Consider the following 18,269-nt stretch of genomic DNA (forward strand, 5'->3'; position numbering starts at 1 on the left):
CATAAAGACGTCAAAAGGTCAGCAATAGAGGGCAGTGGTGTTTGAAACGTCTAGAAATGCTGCAGAGAAAAGAAGAGAAACCTGACTTTTGCATGCCGATGAGGGACTAGGAAGGAGGCAGGAGGGCTGTACTGCAAGAGGTGAAGAGAAGAGGGGAGACACAGAGATAGATTTACGCTTATGTAAACACACCCTGCAAACACATGCATGCACACACACACAATCCGGCCAGATCCCGGCTTTCATGTGGAATGTTCTTGGCTGAAGACATAACAGCTGCTTCTTTGGCCTCTCTCCCCTTATACCCTCCCTTCCCCAATAGTTTTTCCCAGGGCCTCTCCTCAGTCTCCCTTGCTCCCCCAAAGCACACAGAAGACTGCCCTGATCGCTTGGGCCTTTCCCTGCCCACAGACTCTAGCCTTAGGCCTGATTCAAGTCTGGACAGAGGCTGTGTCTCACACAGGGACTGGGTATGGTTTCCCTTGTCTGGTACCTGCTGGCTTCAGGGACCCTCTGTCTTTGCACCTGTGTTGCCCAGTCAACATCTCTCTGTCCCTCTTGCTTGGTATGTCTATGTGAAAGCTTGTTGTGAGAATGCCTGAATTTCCATTTCTGTGGGTTTTTTAGGTGCCATTCCCAAGGGGCAGAGTGTTAAGAGTTGAGGTGAGAGATGGGTAGGGTTTAAAAAGGATATTTGGCTGTCAATACTGTATGGGTCCCAGGATATGACCCTGTAGCTAACATGTGGCTGTTATGTAGGTGTAGTTCTCAACCAAGTGTTTTTATGGATGAAACTTCTGTTTCTCCACTGTGATCTACGTGTGAGATTTTAATACTGTAAACTGAGGTGGCAGTAACTACTGTCACCTAGGCATTAGAGAGCAATAACTATCAACCAGAAACAGAGAAAGATTGGCTTCTTCGGGGTTGCAATCATGCTGGCATAATATAAACACAACCAGGTCAGCACCCCATGAGGTATAGTCTGCTCAGTGGAAACCATGAGAGCCAAATGGCCACTTTTGAAGAACTCCTGACCCAGCCCAACTTCCCAGCCACATTCACCCTGGCGTCTCCCTGCCCACCCTGGCTCCCTGTCCGGGTGCATCCTGGGGAACGATTCTGCTCCACTGTAGGAGTGCCCTCCCCTCACTTTGGGTGGTCAGTCCTTGTAACCAAGAGCATACAGATGAAACATAGGCTAGCATAACTTCCCCATGTTACTTCAGAGCCCTCAATTCATCTCTGCTACTCCACAGCCTCATTTTATGCCCCTGTGTCCTTCAGAATCACCTCTCCCAGCACCTGCCATCATGGTATTGGGAGCTATAAATCCAGTTTGCATGCTTAATACTGGTACGTGTCTGGGAGACTGACAGCAGTGGTCCTTGGTAAGAATAGATACAGGCTTTTGACAGTCCAGGCGATGGTTCAAGATTTCAGGGTGAGCAGGAGTCTGATTTAGAGTCCCTGGAAGATGCGTCTGCAGGAAGGAAATGCTGCTCTTTTCAACATTTAAGCCATCTTCACCTTGTTCACTTTCAGGACCACATGGGCTGTGTCCTCTGATGTAACTGCTCCCTGGGTTTAAGGTGGATTCCTTTCCACTTTCATATGATTTATCTTCCTCCTGAGAGGCATGTGTATCCATGGCTGCATTGGGTCAGTCGTAGTTGCTGGTTGTAGGTCATGTGACTTCCCCCTTGTTTTCAAACCGGGTTGGAAAAAGTTGATCTAAGAGGAGACAAAGAGCAAGTCGAGGAGCCCATGAGTCGGGGAGGCCCCAGGAGAACCCCCGGGTGGCAAGGAGACCCCGACTGTGACCTCCGTCTGTCGTTTGTGTCTGTGCTGCACAGGTTAGCGGAGGAGCCCGGCCAGAGAGGAAGCGCGGGTGAGTACAGTGTTCCCTGCCCTCCCCCACGGCCCCCTCCCTTCTCCCTCTCCTCTATCACAGTTCCCAAGCCAGAGCTGCCCCGACACGTGTGATGCAAGTTGAAGTTTCCTTCACAAGCCCTGCTGCACCTCCTCTCTTTGTGCAACTACACCAGCACACCTGCTCGGCCCCATTTGCAGACCCTGGCCCATCCTGCAGTGCTCTGAGCCTGGGCTTCAGGCAGGTGTCACCTGTGTTGGGATGCAGGTGGCAAAAGTCACTTCCCCGGGCTGCCTCTCTTTCCTTCTTGCTCCTGATTTCCCCTCAGCCTCTGTCATTTCTCTCCAGATGTCCAAACCACCGCCGGTGCAGGGTCACACTGGTAACTCCATAAAGTCGTTTCCCATGGTGCCCGGCCAAGCTGCACCTTCTCACTTCCTTAAAAAAAAAAAAAAAAAAAAAAAATTAATAAAAGTTCAGATTTCCTCACAGGCAAACACCCATTGCCTTGAGAGTTAGCCTTTCACGTTTTTCCATCTTAGGACCTTAACTCTTATCTAGCTCCAGTTCCAAGGTATTGAGGCTTCTAGGTCTGCACTGAGAGCTAAAAGGAAGGAACAAAAATACTTGGATAACCAATCTGTTCAAGAGAAGAGTTCTTTCAAGGATAGATGCCTTTGGTGCAGCCTTGAGATTCCTCTTTATTTTTTCAGTCTTTGCTTCCCTCCCCTCCCCCCACCTCATGTGTTTAAAAGTTAGGCCATCTTCCTCGGTTACAGATCTTCCAGACAGAAAAGCCAGGGCTGCAGCCCACAGTCCAGAAAAGGACCTTTCCCAGGCTCTCCTGAGCATTCTTGTCATGAGGCAGCTTCCAGGCCTTTCCCTGACAGCCCCGCTTTTCCCCATCTGCACCAGACCCTGGGTTCTGTCCTGCTTGCCCTCCCGGACCTGCTTTCTCTGAGTCTTCCCCGGCTCAGGGACCGTGCAAGCTGAAGACGGGCAGTGGCTGAGCTGTGGAAATTCTCTAGCCGCCCTGGAAATCACAGCGCCTCCCAGGCTGGGCAGGCTTGTCCCTGAGCTCACCGCGCATGCGGGCAAGGCCCTTCCTGAAGCAGGCGGTAGCTGCCGCAGCTATGAGGCAGTCAGGAGCTGACTTGCCCTTGGGGAGCCTGCCAGGGCCCCTCTCCCCAGGGCACACAGGAGCTGGGAGACGAGGAAAGGCGTGTCCACCAGCTGGCCCACCCCTTTTGCACACAAGAGGAAACTTAAGGCCGCTACCCAGGAGCTTGGTGCCAGCCCTGACTCCTCTGCTACTAGTGCTGTCCTCTGACCCTGGGAGGGGGGTGTTGTGAGAAACTCTTGAATCGGGGAGAGTTTCGGAAAGTTAAGGAAAAGCCTAAACGCTCAGGTGGACTCAAGTTCTGCTCACTTTATGTGTGAGGCTGAGGCTTTCTCCCCTTCTATCCAGGGCTTCTCAGCATATCACCAACCTCTTTACCCTTCCCTTCAATCACAATTCTTCACCCCATGAAACCACCACGTTCCAAGCCTTGCATTGCAAACACAGTTCTTTCTTTCCTGGAAACATTTCCTGACCCTGTGACCTAAGCAAGGACTCCAAAGACCCAAGATACCCCCAGAAAGAGAACACCCGCTTCCCTAAAAGTGGTGTGTGAGTTCTGTCCCTCTTCGAGTGTCCTGAGTTGACAAGGTAAGCGGCCGGTCAGCGCCATCCCCGTGCATTGGCCGGTCCTGGCGGATGTTAGCCGCCTTTGCCTTGAGACCCTGCACCAGGCCCCGGGAGTGACCGTGCGTCTGTCCCGCACAGGCACAGGGGACGTGGAGCGAGCTGGCACCGACCGACTCAAAGAAGGCGAGGTGTTCTCCCAGAGGCGCATTCCTGTCCATCTTTCCGCTGCACACCTGGACCAGGCTTGCAGGCTGCCAGACGTTACCACTTGCCAGGGAGAGGGGAGCCCAGGCCGGTGGGAAGTGGGAGGGACCTCCGGTGCCGCCTCGGGCGCACCCCCCACCCCACCCTCGCACAGTCCTGCATGAACTAGCATCTTCATCACTCTCCTCTTGGCATGGTCTCATCTCTGCAACGGGAATTTACTGGAGGTTGAAAAGAGAAAAGAAACAGCACAAATCTCGTGTATGTTTGTGTGTGTGTGTGAAAGAGAGAGCTGATGGAGTTCTTGCTGGAATTTACTGGAGGTTGAAAAGAGAAACAGCACCAATCTTTGTGTGTGAGAGAGAGCGAGCTGATGGAGTTCTTGCTGGCATCCCGCCAGCACGCGGGCTGCTCCCGGAATGGGGGCACGAGTTTCCTCCCGACCTTTGACCTTTAAAAACCAACAGGTTTTCTTCTCTCTGTCGTGCAAAGACAGCTTCAGGCTCTGCTCGGTTCTACAGACATTCACACCCCTGGCCACAGGGCTAAAAATAGCCTCCTTCCTTTCTCTCTCGCTGCTTACACTTCCGCCCGATTCGACGCCGCTGCGCTGCAGCCCCGGGCGGTAAGCGGGAGCAGAGAGCGAGCGAGTTCTGCCCCTGCAGCCCCGACGAGTCCTCCTCTTTCTCCACCTGGTCCTTTCTCCTCCTCGTTCTCCACCTCCTCCGGCCGCTGCAGGAGAGCAGGCGAGCGGGTGTCGCGGAGCCGGGGCGACCAGGCGGGACGCGCTGACCGGTGACCGCCAGAGGGAGCGCCGTCCGGGGCGGGGGCCTCGCTCGTGCTGCCTCTTCGCCTCTCCCGATGCCATCCCGCTCCCGCACACTGGCTAATCAATCCCGATTCCGGTGATTTTCATTTATTTTTCCCCCCTCCTCCCTGGGCTCCAGGATGTTATTTTTAGTAGCAGAAGTGCTATAAATATTTATAAAGGGCAGTGACTGGAATGAAGCGAGAGGCCCCACTGCCGACTCTCGCCTCCCCCCACCCCCAACACGCACGCACGCTGCAGACCCCGGCCCTCTGTCGGAGGGAGGAGGGCTGCGCCGAGCCCTTCGTGGGCTCACCCACGGCCGCGATCAGTCACCTGGGAGCCTCGTGAGGTAGCAGTCGGGGTGAAGGAGCAGGGATGGGGCGCTCTGCAGCACTCCCTCCCTTCTCCCTTCGTGACTCCCACTCCTGAAGGAGGTCGAGGCTCGCGTGGGAGCACCTTGCCCAGCAGCTGGGAACACTCCAGATGTGCCAGAGCAGCAGGGAAAATGGGAGCCAGAGTTGGTGTGAAAAAGAACGCACGCCTCTGGGAGACTCGGGAGAAATCCCCGTGCCTGGGGGAGAACCTGCGGCCGCCCACCCCCACCCCGCAGCAGTTCCCATGCACTGCGGAGTCCAGAGTGTGAGGAGCAGTGAGCTGAGGCCCCAGGGATGCCAAGGCAGCTCTCCTGAAGGAACATCTGTGTCAGGGTGCAGTGATGCAGGAGATATGGGGGTGGGGGGGAAGGGTCCCAGCTTCCCTGGAGGGCCAGAGAGAGAATGGGGAGAGAGACCAAATGGAATGTCCTGGGGGACAGTCAGTGAGATAGGTGTGGAAGGTCTAGGTAGGCGGGGGCCTCCCAGGACACCGTTGGGTGGTTCTGTGGTGCCTCCACAATCCTGACTTCCCACACCTAGTACCCTGCCCCTGAGGACAGGCAAGATCCCACCTCCTGATTCCTTATGTGGACTGCTTGCTTCTTAAAGAGTGAAAATACTCAAAGGAACAGATTAAAAGCACCAGTGGCTTCAAAACAGCCAAGGGCTTGGGCCGTCTGAGGTGCAGGTGTGAATAGCAGTGTCTCCTGGGCCCCCGCAGGCCTGACCACCTTCCAGCTGTCTCTCACTCTCTGCTTGGCCTCTGCCAAAGAGTATAGTCAGAGTCTTCAAGCACAGGAAAGGCTCCAAACTTCCAACCTCCCACTTTACCAGCACCCAGAAGATGCTAAGTGGACAGGAAAGAGCCACAGGCACTACTCATGTGTCTGGGTGGTCCATTTTCATATAAATTCTTTTCCAACTGGAATATCTTACCATTATCTAAGGCCCCTGCCGTGCCTTCTGGCTGCTTGGCATCTGCTTTTGAATGCAGACCCCTACCAGAAGCTTGAAGCTGGGTCCCTGTCCTTAACACTGACCTGTAACAGGATACGTCCTGTAGTGGGCACTTCCTTCTTCATTTCTCCATGACGGTTTAGGAGCCAGCCTGCTTTAACCTGCTCCCCTGGTGGCTCAGACTCAGTAAAGAATGTGCACTCAGACTCAGGCACTCAGTAAAGAATGTGCCTGCAATGCAGGAGACCAGGGTTTGATCCCTGGGTTGGGAAGAGCCCCTGGACAAAGGAAATGGCTCCCCACTCCACTGTTCTTGCCTGGAGAATCCCAAGGACAGAGGAGCCTGGTGGGCTATAGTCCATGGGGTTGCAAAGAGTCAGACACGACTGAGCAACTAAGTACACACAAAAATGACCTTTTGAGAGAACTGGCGTATACTGTCAGCATTGTGGGCCCCTTGGGCTGGTGCTGATCTGTAGCTAGGAAGACCCCTGGAGAGGTGCCAGAAGCATCCTGGGTCTCAAGGAAGTCAAGACCCCACCAGGTTCGGGTTCATAAATCCCACCCATGCTGAGGTTCCATTTATTGTCACAGCCCTCTCCACTGCTGGGTGTGTTTCTTCCACCAGCAGACTCCCCCTCTTCTGCATTGCTTACGCCCTGCTCCTGTAGTCCATGACAGCTTCAGAAAGGTACAGTTGCTATGGTAATGCCCAGAGCCATCTGAATTCCTGCTGCACCTTCTGGAAGACAACGGTTTGTGAGGAGCCGTGCAGTAAATTCCAAACCTAGCCTTTCCTGACCACCTCTGTCAGGGGTCAGGTGACTGCTGCAGGTGGAGCGGGGACGTGGTTAGCCCACCTTCCTTGGGCAGACATTCCATCACTGCAAGCTGCATGCAACTAGACCTCCACGTGTGGTCCTCCACGTGTGGATCAGAAAACCAAATGAGTCTCTTACTGAGGGGTTTTAGGTATAAGAGACAATGCCGGTGGCCCTCAAACTTAGTATCCCCAAGGGCTTATTAAAATATGGAGAGCTGGGTCCCACCCCCAGAGTACCTGGGGAAGAGCCAGAGAACCTGCATTTCTGACAAGCTCCTGAGTGATGGTGGTGGTGATGGTGTTGTAGGTCCAACCACAACGTGAGGAGCACCATACTAGGAGGAGAAAAGCATTCATATCAGAGCAAGAAACCATGGCCAGTCAGGTGGAGAAGGGACAGCGTCAGTTGTCTATTCTAGAGAAACAGAGACTTCCCTTCTGGGAGGGCTCTGCTATCACATTTCTTGGCCAGGATACCAGAAGGACTGGTGATCCTAGGCTGTTTCTTGTTCCCCACCACTCCATAAACAAAGACCTTCCCCTATGAGTGGGGGTGGGGCAGCGTCATAGGTGAAGCCTTGAACTTGCAGACCAACCTCACAGATGCCTGGTGACTGAGTGAGTCCTACATGGTCTACATTCTCAGTGTCTGGGCGACCAATGACCTACCTGGCTCAGGAGGGAGAGGGAAGAGGGAAGAAAGGCTGTTGCTGGCACTGAGCCCCCACCATTGGAGTTTTTACACCAAGATGCCTTCTCCAGAATGATGTTTGGTCGTCATGTCCAACTCTTCACAACCCCATGGACTGAAGCACATCAGGTTTCCCTGTCCTTCGCCATCTCCCAGAGTTTGTTCAAGTTCATGTCCATTGCATCAGTGATGCTATCCAACCATCTCATCCTCTGTTACACTCTTCTCCTTCTGCCTTCAGTCTTTCCCAGTGTCAGGATCTTTTCCAATGAGTCAGCTCTTTGCATCAGGTGGCCAAAGTATTGGAGCTTCAGTATCAGTCCTTCCAGTGAGTATTCAGGGTTGATTTCCTTTAAGATTGACCGGTTTGATCTCCTTGCTGTCCAGGAACTCTCAAGAGTCTTCTCCAGCACCACAGTTAAAAGCATCAATTCTGTGGTGCTCTTGCCTTTTTTATGGTTCAGCTCTCACAACCGTACATAACTACCATAGCCTTGACTATATTACCTTTGTCAGGAAAGTGATGTCTTTGTGTTTTAACACACTGTCTAGGTTTGTCATAACTTTCCTGGCAAGAAGCAATCATCTTCTAATTCCCTTCCCTAGAATGTAAATACTGTATTCTCCACTAAATGATATTCAGGCCCCAGCTGGACTACTTACCTTCAGCCTATGTGAAACTCCTATTCTCATGGGTATTGTTGTAAGCGAGAAAATGATGAGTAGATAACCTGACGGGGCTTCCCAGGTGATGAATTGGGAAAGAATCTACCTGCCAATGCAGGAGACGCAGAGTTCAATCCCTGGGTTGGGAAGATCCCCTGGTATAGGAAATGGCAACCCACTCCAGTATCCTTGCATGGGATATCACATGAACAGAGGAGCCTGGTGGGCTACAGTCCATAGGGTTGCAAAGAGTCAGACACAACTGAGTAAGATCAGGAGAGAAACTGATAGAGATTGCAGGCCCTCTTCCCAGTTAGAAATAGTACTAATAAGTGTCAAGGATTCTGACATCTTCTCTGCACACTTAGCCTTGCCTGGGAAATGAGGTCTCTAGGTGGTGGGCTTGGTGATTGTTCCACTGACCGTGTTGGCAAACAGGTGGAGGATACTCTGGCGTCATCTCCCCCGCCACCTGCCCCATGGCAGGACAGTTTTGGTAGAGCCTGATGTGAAAAGATGGACATCAAATCAGTTTCCCAGTTTTAGAAAGCACTGTTAATTCCCTGAATATTCACTGGAAGGACTGATGCCGAAGCTCCAATATTTTTGACCATTGGATGTAAAGAGCCAACTCACTGGAGAAAACCCTGATGCTGGGAAAGATTGAAGGCAGGAGGAGAAGGGGACGACAGAGGATGAGTTGGTTGGATGGCATCACCAACTCAATGAAGATGAGTTTGAGCAAACTCCAGGAGATGGTGAAGGATAGGGAAGCCTGGCGTGCTGCAGTCCATGGGGTCACAAAGAGTCAAACATGACTGAGCAACTAACAACAGTTAGTGTCCCAGCTCTGTGAAGGTTTGGGTGGGTGTGACTGCTTCCATTTATAAAATGTAGAATCCCTAAGGAAGACCATGAGGAAAACTGGGACTTACTGGGGTGGGGGTGGGCATCCTTTGAAGAGGCAGAGTCCAGAAAGCCACGCTTGAATTTCTGAGACCATGCTCTAAGCAGAGCCTAGCACTGCTAAAGGTAGAGATTAAGAAGGAACATGTAGCCTAGCATGGGACTGTCATTCATTCGAGAAGATACTTGATGAGCACTCTGTACTGGGCACCAGATGCCCTCCTCAGGTCTTCAGCCCTCACTGAATGCAGGACCTTAGACGTTAAGGTTGAAGCCTGGTCTGAGGTCATAACTAGGGTTATGAGTAGGGGAGTAGGGAAGTGAGCCTGGAGTGATTACATTGCCCTCTGAAGCCCGTCAGCTTCAGGATGGTGGGTGCTGCCTGAGGCCGTTGCCAGGAGGAAGGGAAATGGTCACCTAGAATTGTGGATCTCTGGACCTGTGACGGGGAGAGGACATTGGAAAAAGACCCAGAAGCTAAGGGTCATAACTAATGTGTATTTTATAGCCCCAGGGGTCCAGGCATACTCCCAACGAATAAGGAGTTCATTCACAATGAGTTATAACCGGAATCCTCTGCAGTCCCAGCAGGTGTCCTCAGACACACTTCACCCAGCTTTAGTGGAAGCGCACAGAAACCTCAGGACACGCACACACACTCCTTCGCCTTTGCAACCTGACTTGCAAAGTTTCGGTGTCAAGTGCTGCTGTTTTCTCTGAGAGTAGAGCCTTCAACTCGGCACCTGACTTGGGGCTGGGAGAGCATCTACACAGCAGGCCTCAAGATCACTTGCGTATGTTGGGCTTTTCAATCAGGTCCCAGCTCAGGGGTAATGCCTTCAGCCCCATGCCTGATCCGAAGGCCTTAATCACTTTAGTCTCTTTCCCTCCCCACAGAGTTGGCATCCTTGCCCACCAGGCACTCAGCCCCTCACTGAAGAAGAATTGTCTGTGTCCCGAATCTAAAAACCTCTAGAAATCTTCCCTGGGAATCCTAGGCCGGGGGTCCAGGCCCCTCCAGGCTCCTCCTTCCTCTACAGAGCCTGACCGCCACTGGGGAGCAATAGGCAGTGTAGCTTTGGTTCACCTCATCAACCCCATGGAAATGGACTTCCCTGGTGACTCAGTGGTAAGGAATCTGCCTGTGAAGCAGAAGATGTGAGTTCAATCCCTGAGTCTGGAAGATCCCCTGGAGAAGGAAATGGCAACCCACTCCTGTTTTCTTGCCTGGAAAATCCCATGGACAGAGGAGCCTGGCAGGCTATGGTCAATAACTTAGCAAATAAACAACAACAACAATCAACCACCTGAGGAACTCTGCCCTCCTAGGCCTCTCCTTAAGGGGTAGGTCTTCTGGAAGAAACATGCCCCAGAGCTAGGGAGACCAGGATGGAAGAGCAGCTCTGGGAAGGGCAGGAGCTGGGCACAGATGCTGCTTGGGAGGGAGTCTGGTGGGGGGTCAGTCAGCCAGCCTGAGGTTCCCCCTGGACCAGGGCCCCCAAATGGGAGTCAGGCTGAGGGTGAGGAAGGAGGACTCAGGCTTGGGATCCTCCTGGGTGCCCCTCTTCCCTTGACTGTGGGCACTGTTTGTCCTGCTTTCCTCATTGCCTTGGCAACCACCCTGGGGTCACCCTTTGTGGCCAGCCTGTCCTGGGAGCCCAGGGCCAGGCTCTTGCCATCAGAGGAGGGGAAGGGAGAACGGAATGTATGGGCACAGCAGGGTGACCTGGGAGAGGAAAGTGCAAGAGGAAGACAGTCCAAGATGCGGAGAGAGGCAGAACCTGAGGTGAGGTGAATCGGCCAAGGAGAGGCTGGGAGGAGGTGGGGCGGCGTGATTCACCTGCCCTGAGTCCTAGGCAGAGGTCAGCTCATTCCTTTGCCCTGCTGTTACCACAGCCCACCAGGCCCCTCTGTCCTTGGAACTTTCCAGGCAAGAATACTGGAGTGGGTCACCATTTCTTACCAGGGGATTTTCCTGACCCAGGGGTTGAACCCACGGCTCTTCTGTCTCCTTCATTGACAGGGCAGATTCTTTCCCACTGCTCCATCTGGGAAGCCTCACTAGCCCCCACATTTTGCCCTAATTATCCTTACCGGCTTTCCACCCCATCTTGGGCTGGGAAAGGAACTGCCCATGCCTTTCTTGGGACCTCTACCCCTATGGCGGCCCCTGCTGCAGGGGCCTTATCTCCCCACCCCTCCCTCCTCCTCACATCCCAGCCCTGACCCAAGTCACTGCAGCCTCAGGAGGGGGCTATGGAATTTCCCTAGGGGTTGTCTGGTTCAAGGAGACGCTTATCTCCCCGCCTTCAGCCACCACTGAAGAGTGGAGGGAAGTTAGCCTGGGGTCACTGGGAGGCCTCTGGAGCCAAACTTTACAAACCATGGGGTTTAATGTCAGGGTGGAGCTGGGAGAGGCTCTTGTTTAACATTTGTGTTTGCCAAGGCCGACCCTGACCTGCCTGTGGCCCACCTCACCTAGCTGCTAACTGGTCTCTTCCTGCCCCCATTTTATGATGGAGATTGGGTCTTTCTTCCCCTGCATATTCTTTCCAGGGAGACAACTCCCTGGACAAGGTCACTGTCTAGATGTGTTGTGTACACACAGAGCTACCCTCACAAAGGCCTTTTGGCTCTGCACACACAGGCACAACCTGGAGGAACTCAGCCTGCCAGCCCCAGGCCCCATGTCTGGAGAGCACTGTCCAGGCCTGTGAAGAGGTTCAAACCAAGGAAATGGAACGCTTCCTTGAGAAATCAACCAATGGAGCAACTTAAAGGCATCTAGGAGGGAATAAGTGAAGGGAAATACTAGAACAGAGAAAATAAGACAGACACATAATCGGCTGTAGCTATTGTGTTAGGTGCATGAATGTCCAGCTTACTGGACATGATGCTCCTGGGTGATGAGACCAGGTGGGCTTCTTCAAGAGGGCTTTGCTCTAAAAGGAAGGGAAGGAGCATACAGTAAGCGCTTGCTGTGTGCCAAGTGTGTTCACACATGTGATCTTTAGTGTCCCCACCCAACAGAGCTGCGATGTAAGTTCATCAGTTCAGAGGAGGATGGTTCTGAGAGGCCAAGTAACGGCCCAGATCACACAGCTGGGAAGTGACACCTCCAGCCCTCTGCTTGACTGTGATGTAACTGCACTTCCCATACTACCACACTGCTGACATGGCAGAATTTCAGCAAAATTTCAAGGAAAAGGAAGAATATCCCAAGTGTGGGAGAGGAGGAGGGAGATAGCTCCAGGAAGGGGTGTGGTGAGTCAATTGCCTTAAGGAGAGCCTGACTTGCCTGCTTCAAAAATCACAGTTGAGATATAATTGCCCAGATTTGCTGATAATTAAGACAAAAATTCTTAACCAAGATAGTGCCTCTAATTCCTACTGCCACCTCCACCTCTGGGCTTAACCCTTCCCCTAGGCTTCTCAGTCAATGCAAATAGAACCTATACCTGCCATGGACAGTTGGGTTTGTTTTCCCCAAAAAGCAGGCTCTGTGAGACGAAATCCAGCACGAAGAGAATGGTAGATGCCTTTCTGGGCACAATGACCTGACTGATGACTTTCCCTAAAAGGTACGGCAGCTCCACTATCCCCTGTCCACAGATGAGACAGCTGGAACAAGAGGGGCATTCTGCCACGGACTCGGGTGGCAGGTGGCAGGGACTAGATCTCAGGCAGGCTGTCTCCAGAGGCACCTCCTAAGCCCCATGTTCTGCCTCGCTGGCTAACAGGCACTGATTGAGCCAGAGTTCTGGGCCTGGTGCTGGGCTGCGCGCTTTCCACGTGTCATCTCATGCACGCAGGGAAGGAAGAGGTGGAGTCTTGGCCTCCGGTTCAGCCTGGTGGCCTTTCACCAGGCCCACTCTGCAGTTTGCAAGTAATGGTCAGGGCTCCTCCGTTTCCACCCTGATCTTGCAGGACAGGATTGGAAGGTCCCCTGTCCACCTATCAGATTCAGCTCTGACCAGGCCTTACACTGAGGGGCTTACTGGGGGCTTCAGCAAGAGCCCTGAGTGGCAGAACCCCACCCCACCCACCCCATCTATGGAGAGGGACCTCAACAGGAACTTTTTTTTTTTGCCAAACCGCATGGCATGGAGGATCTTAGTTCCCTGACTTGGGATCAAATCCACGCCCGCTGCATTGGAAGCACGGAATCTTGACCACCAGACCACCAGGAAGTCCCCACCAACAGGAACTTAATTGTTAGCCCCACAGAGACACTGTGATGTTGCACTGCTATTCACAGTCAGAGCAAGTCAGAGGGTTGAAGAGCGTGAACAAATCGTCTTGACCCAGGAAACTGACGTCAAGGAACTTGAACGGTTCAGGACCACATAGGGAGGTGATGGAGAAGCTCTTGGAGGAAGTGCTGGTCCTTCCAGGCCTTTTTTAAAAAAAACTTTACACTTAATTTTTTAAAAATTCTGGTGAAGAACATTATCATTGTGTAACCTTCATTCTAGAAAGTAATTCAGAGAGATGATGTCAGGAACCATATTCCCAAGGCCAACCCTGTCATGTGGTAACCTGTGAGCCATACCACCCCTGGAGCTTTAAATATATCTACCAAAAGGCTTCTGTGACTGCATTTCTCACTATGCAGGCTTCCTTCTGTTAACATGCACCAAGGGAACTGGTCCCGCTCTTTAGATCATCCTGGATGTTAGGATGGGGAGTTTAAGGATGCTTCTCCATGAGAACATACCAATCATTCCACACCTAACTTTATATCCTGTTCTTAGGTGAATCCTTGAGCATTCACCCTTCCTACCTAAGCCATGTCGCAAAGCATCCTCATTAGCGGACAATGAGGTTTCTATCTAATCACCAGACTCCCAACCACAAGAGATAGAATCCCCTATGTAGGGCAAATGATATTCACCCTCCCGGAGGAAATTCTGCCTGGAGCTCTGTCATCCAGTGATTGACCTGAACTAACCTGGCAAAATAGAGTGGATTCCAACCCCCCCCCCCACTGCCCCCAACTTGGGCTTCCCTGGTAGCTCAGTGGTAAAGAATTTGCCTGTAATGCAGGAGATGTGGGTTCGATCCCTGGGTTAGGAAGATCCCCTGGAGAAGGAAATGGCAACCCACTCCAATATTCTTGCCTGGAAAATCCCATGAACAGAGGAGCCAATGCAAGGGGCATGGGTTCATGGGGTCGCAAAAGAGACATGACTTAGCAAATAATCAGCAGGCCTCCTCTCTGCTTCTTTTAAGAATCTTCCAAAAAAAAAAAAAAGAATCTTCCAAGGTTAGATGAGTAAATAGGTACATCTTACATTAAAATAGAGTTCCTAGGAATTCCCTGGCTATCTAGGGGTTAGGACTCTGCACTTCCATGGGTTCCATCCCTGGTTGGGAAACTAAGATCCTGCGTGCCACACACACTATGTGGCAAAAAAAAAAAAAAGTTCCTAATTTGTCATCTACACTTGGTCATGTATGTAAAATGTTGTTTCTGCCCTCAAAAGGCTGCAGCTGAGGGGACTTGCCTGGCAGTCCAATGGTTAAGACTGCGCTTCCAACGCAAGGGTGCAGGTTTTATATCTGGTCGGGGAACTAAGATCTCACATGCTATGCGTAGCAGGGCCAAAAAATAAAAAATAAATGAAGTCAGATTGTTTAAAAAAAAAAAGGGTTATATACGAAGATGGGAGGGTATACATGGGGAAAAGGCAATCATACAAAGTGATACTTATTAATTACCAAACACCATACAGAAAAGTCTTAAGGGAATCAGAGAAGGAAGAAGAGTTCAACCATAGGTAAATAAAATGATACCCAAATATGAAATAACAGAAATAACATATTGTCTCTTATTATACAAACTCATTCCTTCACTGGTTCACACATGGCCTGTCCAAGGCTGCTTTTAGATAGTTCTTTTACAGTGAGTTCTTTTACTGTTTCCTACACTTGTAAGATCTTACATGTGCCTAGTCTGCTCCATTAGCATCTTTGTTTAAAAAAAGCCACATACTAAAAACTACTTTTGAAGCAAAACCTTCCTCCTGGAATACAACTTTTCCTTCGCTGGCCCTTACTTTTGAAGTGGCGCGTACCCTCCTCTGGGCCAACGTGCCTCTTCTGAGGTCTCTTTCAGGCTGGAGGTCTGGGGGTGTCAGTGTGCCTAGCCTGTTTTCAATTAAACCCCTCAAGTTGAAGCGGAGTCAATGGCTTTAGCAAGGTGATTTTTCAAAGGGGTGATCTTATTTTGAACCAACATGTCAAAACAAAACCAACTCAACCTGCAACACACACAAAGCAAATAAATACATCTGTTTGCGGATTTACCTGAAAAAATCACAAGGGCAAAGCAAGATGGAAAGGGCCCACAGGGCTTCCAGGGAGGGAGGGGGATCTCTTTCAGTTTCTCCCATGATGTGGTGTTGGGAGGGAGCGGTGAAGAAAGGGCAGCTGGAACCTGTGTCCTGGCCTCAGGGTGCTCAAGACTAGACTCGAACCTGGGATGGTTTCTGCCTCTTCAGGCCGGGGATTGGGAAGGGCTAATGATAAGACATCCACTTCACCTGGTTCCTCATCCTCGCCCACTACAGACGCTGGCCGGCCCGGAAGGGTGTCTGGCCCCAATGGACACGGGCATCAGAGGCTAGGAAGGCGACACTCGCTCCTTAACCCCACAGCAGGCTGACAGCTCATGGGGTGGGGGTTAGCGGGTGACCCACATGGACCCCGGCACTTGCTCCTGCCCCAGTCTCCTCTGCCGGCTTTGTCCTCTGGGGAAGGAGAGCTCTAAGGAACACAGCACCCCAGGGGCCGAGTCCTTATCATTTGGACTCCAGAGAGGAACTCTGTGGACTGAATTGGAGGGTTTAACAGAGGGTGGCTTAAAGTCATTTTCTTTGGCCCCCAAGGTATTTTTAAAACAATTTAGTGGGTTGCAAATGGTGAAATAGCTGAAGATTTCATAGAAAAATCCAGATTTACAGCTTCTCTTCTCTGGAAAAGTTAGAATATCTGGCTGTACTGGTCCCACCATTCCCCCATGGCAACAAGCCTGCTTAAGACCCTCTGAAGACTTAGATACCCTCCTCTCTCATGGCCACACCTGTGTGTCCTGGGGCGCTGCTCTGGGCCAGGCAGGGCTCTTCTTGCTCGAGGGCGGGTTCCTGCATCCTCTGAAGCCCCAGCCAGACAACTCCCTCCCCACCCCTCTGCTCACCTCCCACACCTCGCAGCAATTCCCAAACAGCAGCCCATGGGGGCCTTTCTCTGACTCTCAGGATTTATAAGGAAAAACTGCAGTATGCAAAGTGATGCTTGCATGCATGCATGCTAATTCACTTCAGTTGTGCCTGACTCTGCAACCTTGTGGACTGTAGCCTGCCAGGCTCCTCTGTCCATGGGATTCTCCAGGCAAGAATATTGGAGTGGGTTGCCGTGCCCTCCTCCAGGGGATCTTCCTAACCCAGGGGTCGAACCCACATCTCTCACGTCTCCTGCATTGGCAGATAGGTTCTTTACCACTAGCACTATCTGGAAAGCCCAATGTGATGCTTATTAACTACCAAACACAAGGCCAAAAAAAAGTGTTAAGGGAATCACAGAAGGAAGAAGAGTTCAATCATAGGTAAATAAAATCATACCTAAAAATAAAATAACAGAAACAACATACCCTCTCTTATTACACGAGCTCAATCCTTAAATGGACTCACACACAGCCTGTCGAAAGCTGCTTTTAGATGGATGTCCAGTGAGTTCTCTTACTGTTTCCTATGCTTGTAAGATCTTAAATATGCCTGGCCCACTCCATTGGCATTTTTGTTTTTAAAAAACACATACTACAAACTATTTTTGAAGCAAAACCTAAAATCATTTGTACTTTGCTGTTCCTTTCTAGAGTGTGACTTCAGGTCATGCCTTCCTTATTCTCTGCATCTACAAAATGAGAAGATACTTTTAACCTGTGTGGTTGTTTATAAGGATTATATTGAAACGGGAGGCCCTTGGAAGAGCGTTTGGCACTTAGCATACAGTCAAGAGCAGTTACTCTCCTTCCTTCCTCTGACACCGCAGGTGCTGCCCCTTCAAGTCCCTCAGCCTCAGGGAAAAGTTCATGAACAACCCCCCACACCCCCACCGCCAACCAGGCCCCTCCTGGACTCACAAGTGAGTGGCTGCAGTGATGGAAATGCAGGAACCAAGGGCTGCCAGGGCCTGAGCCCCACACCTGTGGCTCAGTCACCCTAGGGAGTCTCCCTGGGGCTGGTGAGAGCTGTTTAGGCATGGGGCACTGGTTCATCTCCCCTGCACAGAGGCGGGAAGGGCCACCTTCAGAGGTCAGAGGGGTCCAGAATGCTGAGCCAAACTTCTACCCCCACCGTAGTCTTCACATCACAGAAAAAAAAAAAAAAAACCACTTTCAGGGGTGGGGGGCTAATATGGGAGTGCCAAGGTAGGACCAAGACAGGCTGGGGAGGGCCACCTCACCCCCTCCACCAAATACACCCCTCCCCGGGAAATAACTGTCGCTCCGTGGGTGATGCAGTGTTCTCAAGCCCTTGAAACACCAAGTTCCTACCCAGCCCCTTCTCTCGGGGCCAGAGGCTGGTTTGCCCTGGACGACAGAGCCCTCTCGGAACAACTTACCCTTCGCCAGAGGTGTCAGGCTCTCACCGCTACACTGAGACTGAGGGAGGGTTCTCTGCAGACCAAGAAGAGTCTGCTTTTTTTACTCACTTAGCAGATACCTGTTGAGCAACTACTCCCTGCCAGACATATTCCAGGCCCTGGGGATACAGTAAAGAAAGAGACAGGGTGCCTGCCCTCGGGAAGTTCACATTTTAGGGCAGGAGACAGACAATGAGAAATTGTGGGAGGTCGGGAGGTGGTAAATGCTCAAGGGGAAAAGTGTGGTGAACGTTTACAGAGTGAGTCATGGGGGGAGGTCATGCATGAGCTCTTCTGGGTGTAGGTCTCTGCCCCTGCTTTTTAGGTGAACAAAGAGAAAACACACACTACCCTTGGCAGGAAATTCCCCTGGTAGCTCTCTAGTTGAGAACAGACTCGCTTGTCTTCGCCGCTTATGATTTTCTGGGTTATGTCCCACTGTGGCCAGCCCCCTGAACCAGACTCTCCCAGCAGCTAATCCAGCCTCAGATTAACATCTTCCTGCCAACTTCCCCCTCCCCCCACTCTTGCCTCTTTAGGCCACCCCTGGGTCCTGGACTCCAGGCCTTTGTTTTACACCCTGGTGGTTTTTTCTTGTCCATTTGTTCTGCCAGTCCTTCTCTGACCA

At 51.6% G+C, this 18,269-nt stretch overlaps 1 protein-coding gene and 1 long non-coding RNA gene across 12 annotated transcripts in view; one reads left to right on the plus strand and one right to left on the minus strand.

Moving 5' to 3' along the window:
- DTNB (dystrobrevin beta) overlaps positions 1 to 4,019 on the plus strand; it is a 233,742-nt gene extending 229,723 nt beyond the window's left edge. For all 9 annotated transcript variants that reach the window (XM_043469166.1, XM_043469168.1, XM_043469169.1 and 6 more), the window contains 2 exons: positions 1,857 to 1,891; positions 3,702 to 4,019. In XM_043469166.1, the coding sequence (XP_043325101.1) occupies positions 1,857 to 1,861 (5 nt within the window). In that variant the 3' untranslated portion in view covers positions 1,862 to 1,891; positions 3,702 to 4,019. The remainder of the gene's footprint in view (positions 1 to 1,856; positions 1,892 to 3,701) is intronic.
- LOC122441988 lies at positions 242 to 17,860 on the minus strand. Of its 3 annotated transcripts, none has more exons than XR_006269521.1 (3): positions 17,621 to 17,860; positions 2,125 to 2,311; positions 242 to 1,734 (listed from the first exon to the last, which is right to left on the minus strand). It is a non-coding gene; the product is annotated as an uncharacterized LOC122441988 (long non-coding RNA). The 3 variants fall into 3 exon arrangements; XR_006269520.1 differs by lacking the exon at positions 17,621 to 17,860 and adding an exon at positions 17,139 to 17,264; XR_006269522.1 differs by lacking the exon at positions 17,621 to 17,860 and adding an exon at positions 2,822 to 2,892.
- Between the last annotated feature and the right edge of the window lie 409 nt (positions 17,861 to 18,269).

This window comes from Cervus canadensis, chromosome 5 (assembly GCF_019320065.1).
Source record: "Cervus canadensis isolate Bull #8, Minnesota chromosome 5, ASM1932006v1, whole genome shotgun sequence".
Taxonomy (NCBI): domain Eukaryota; kingdom Metazoa; phylum Chordata; class Mammalia; order Artiodactyla; family Cervidae; genus Cervus; species Cervus canadensis.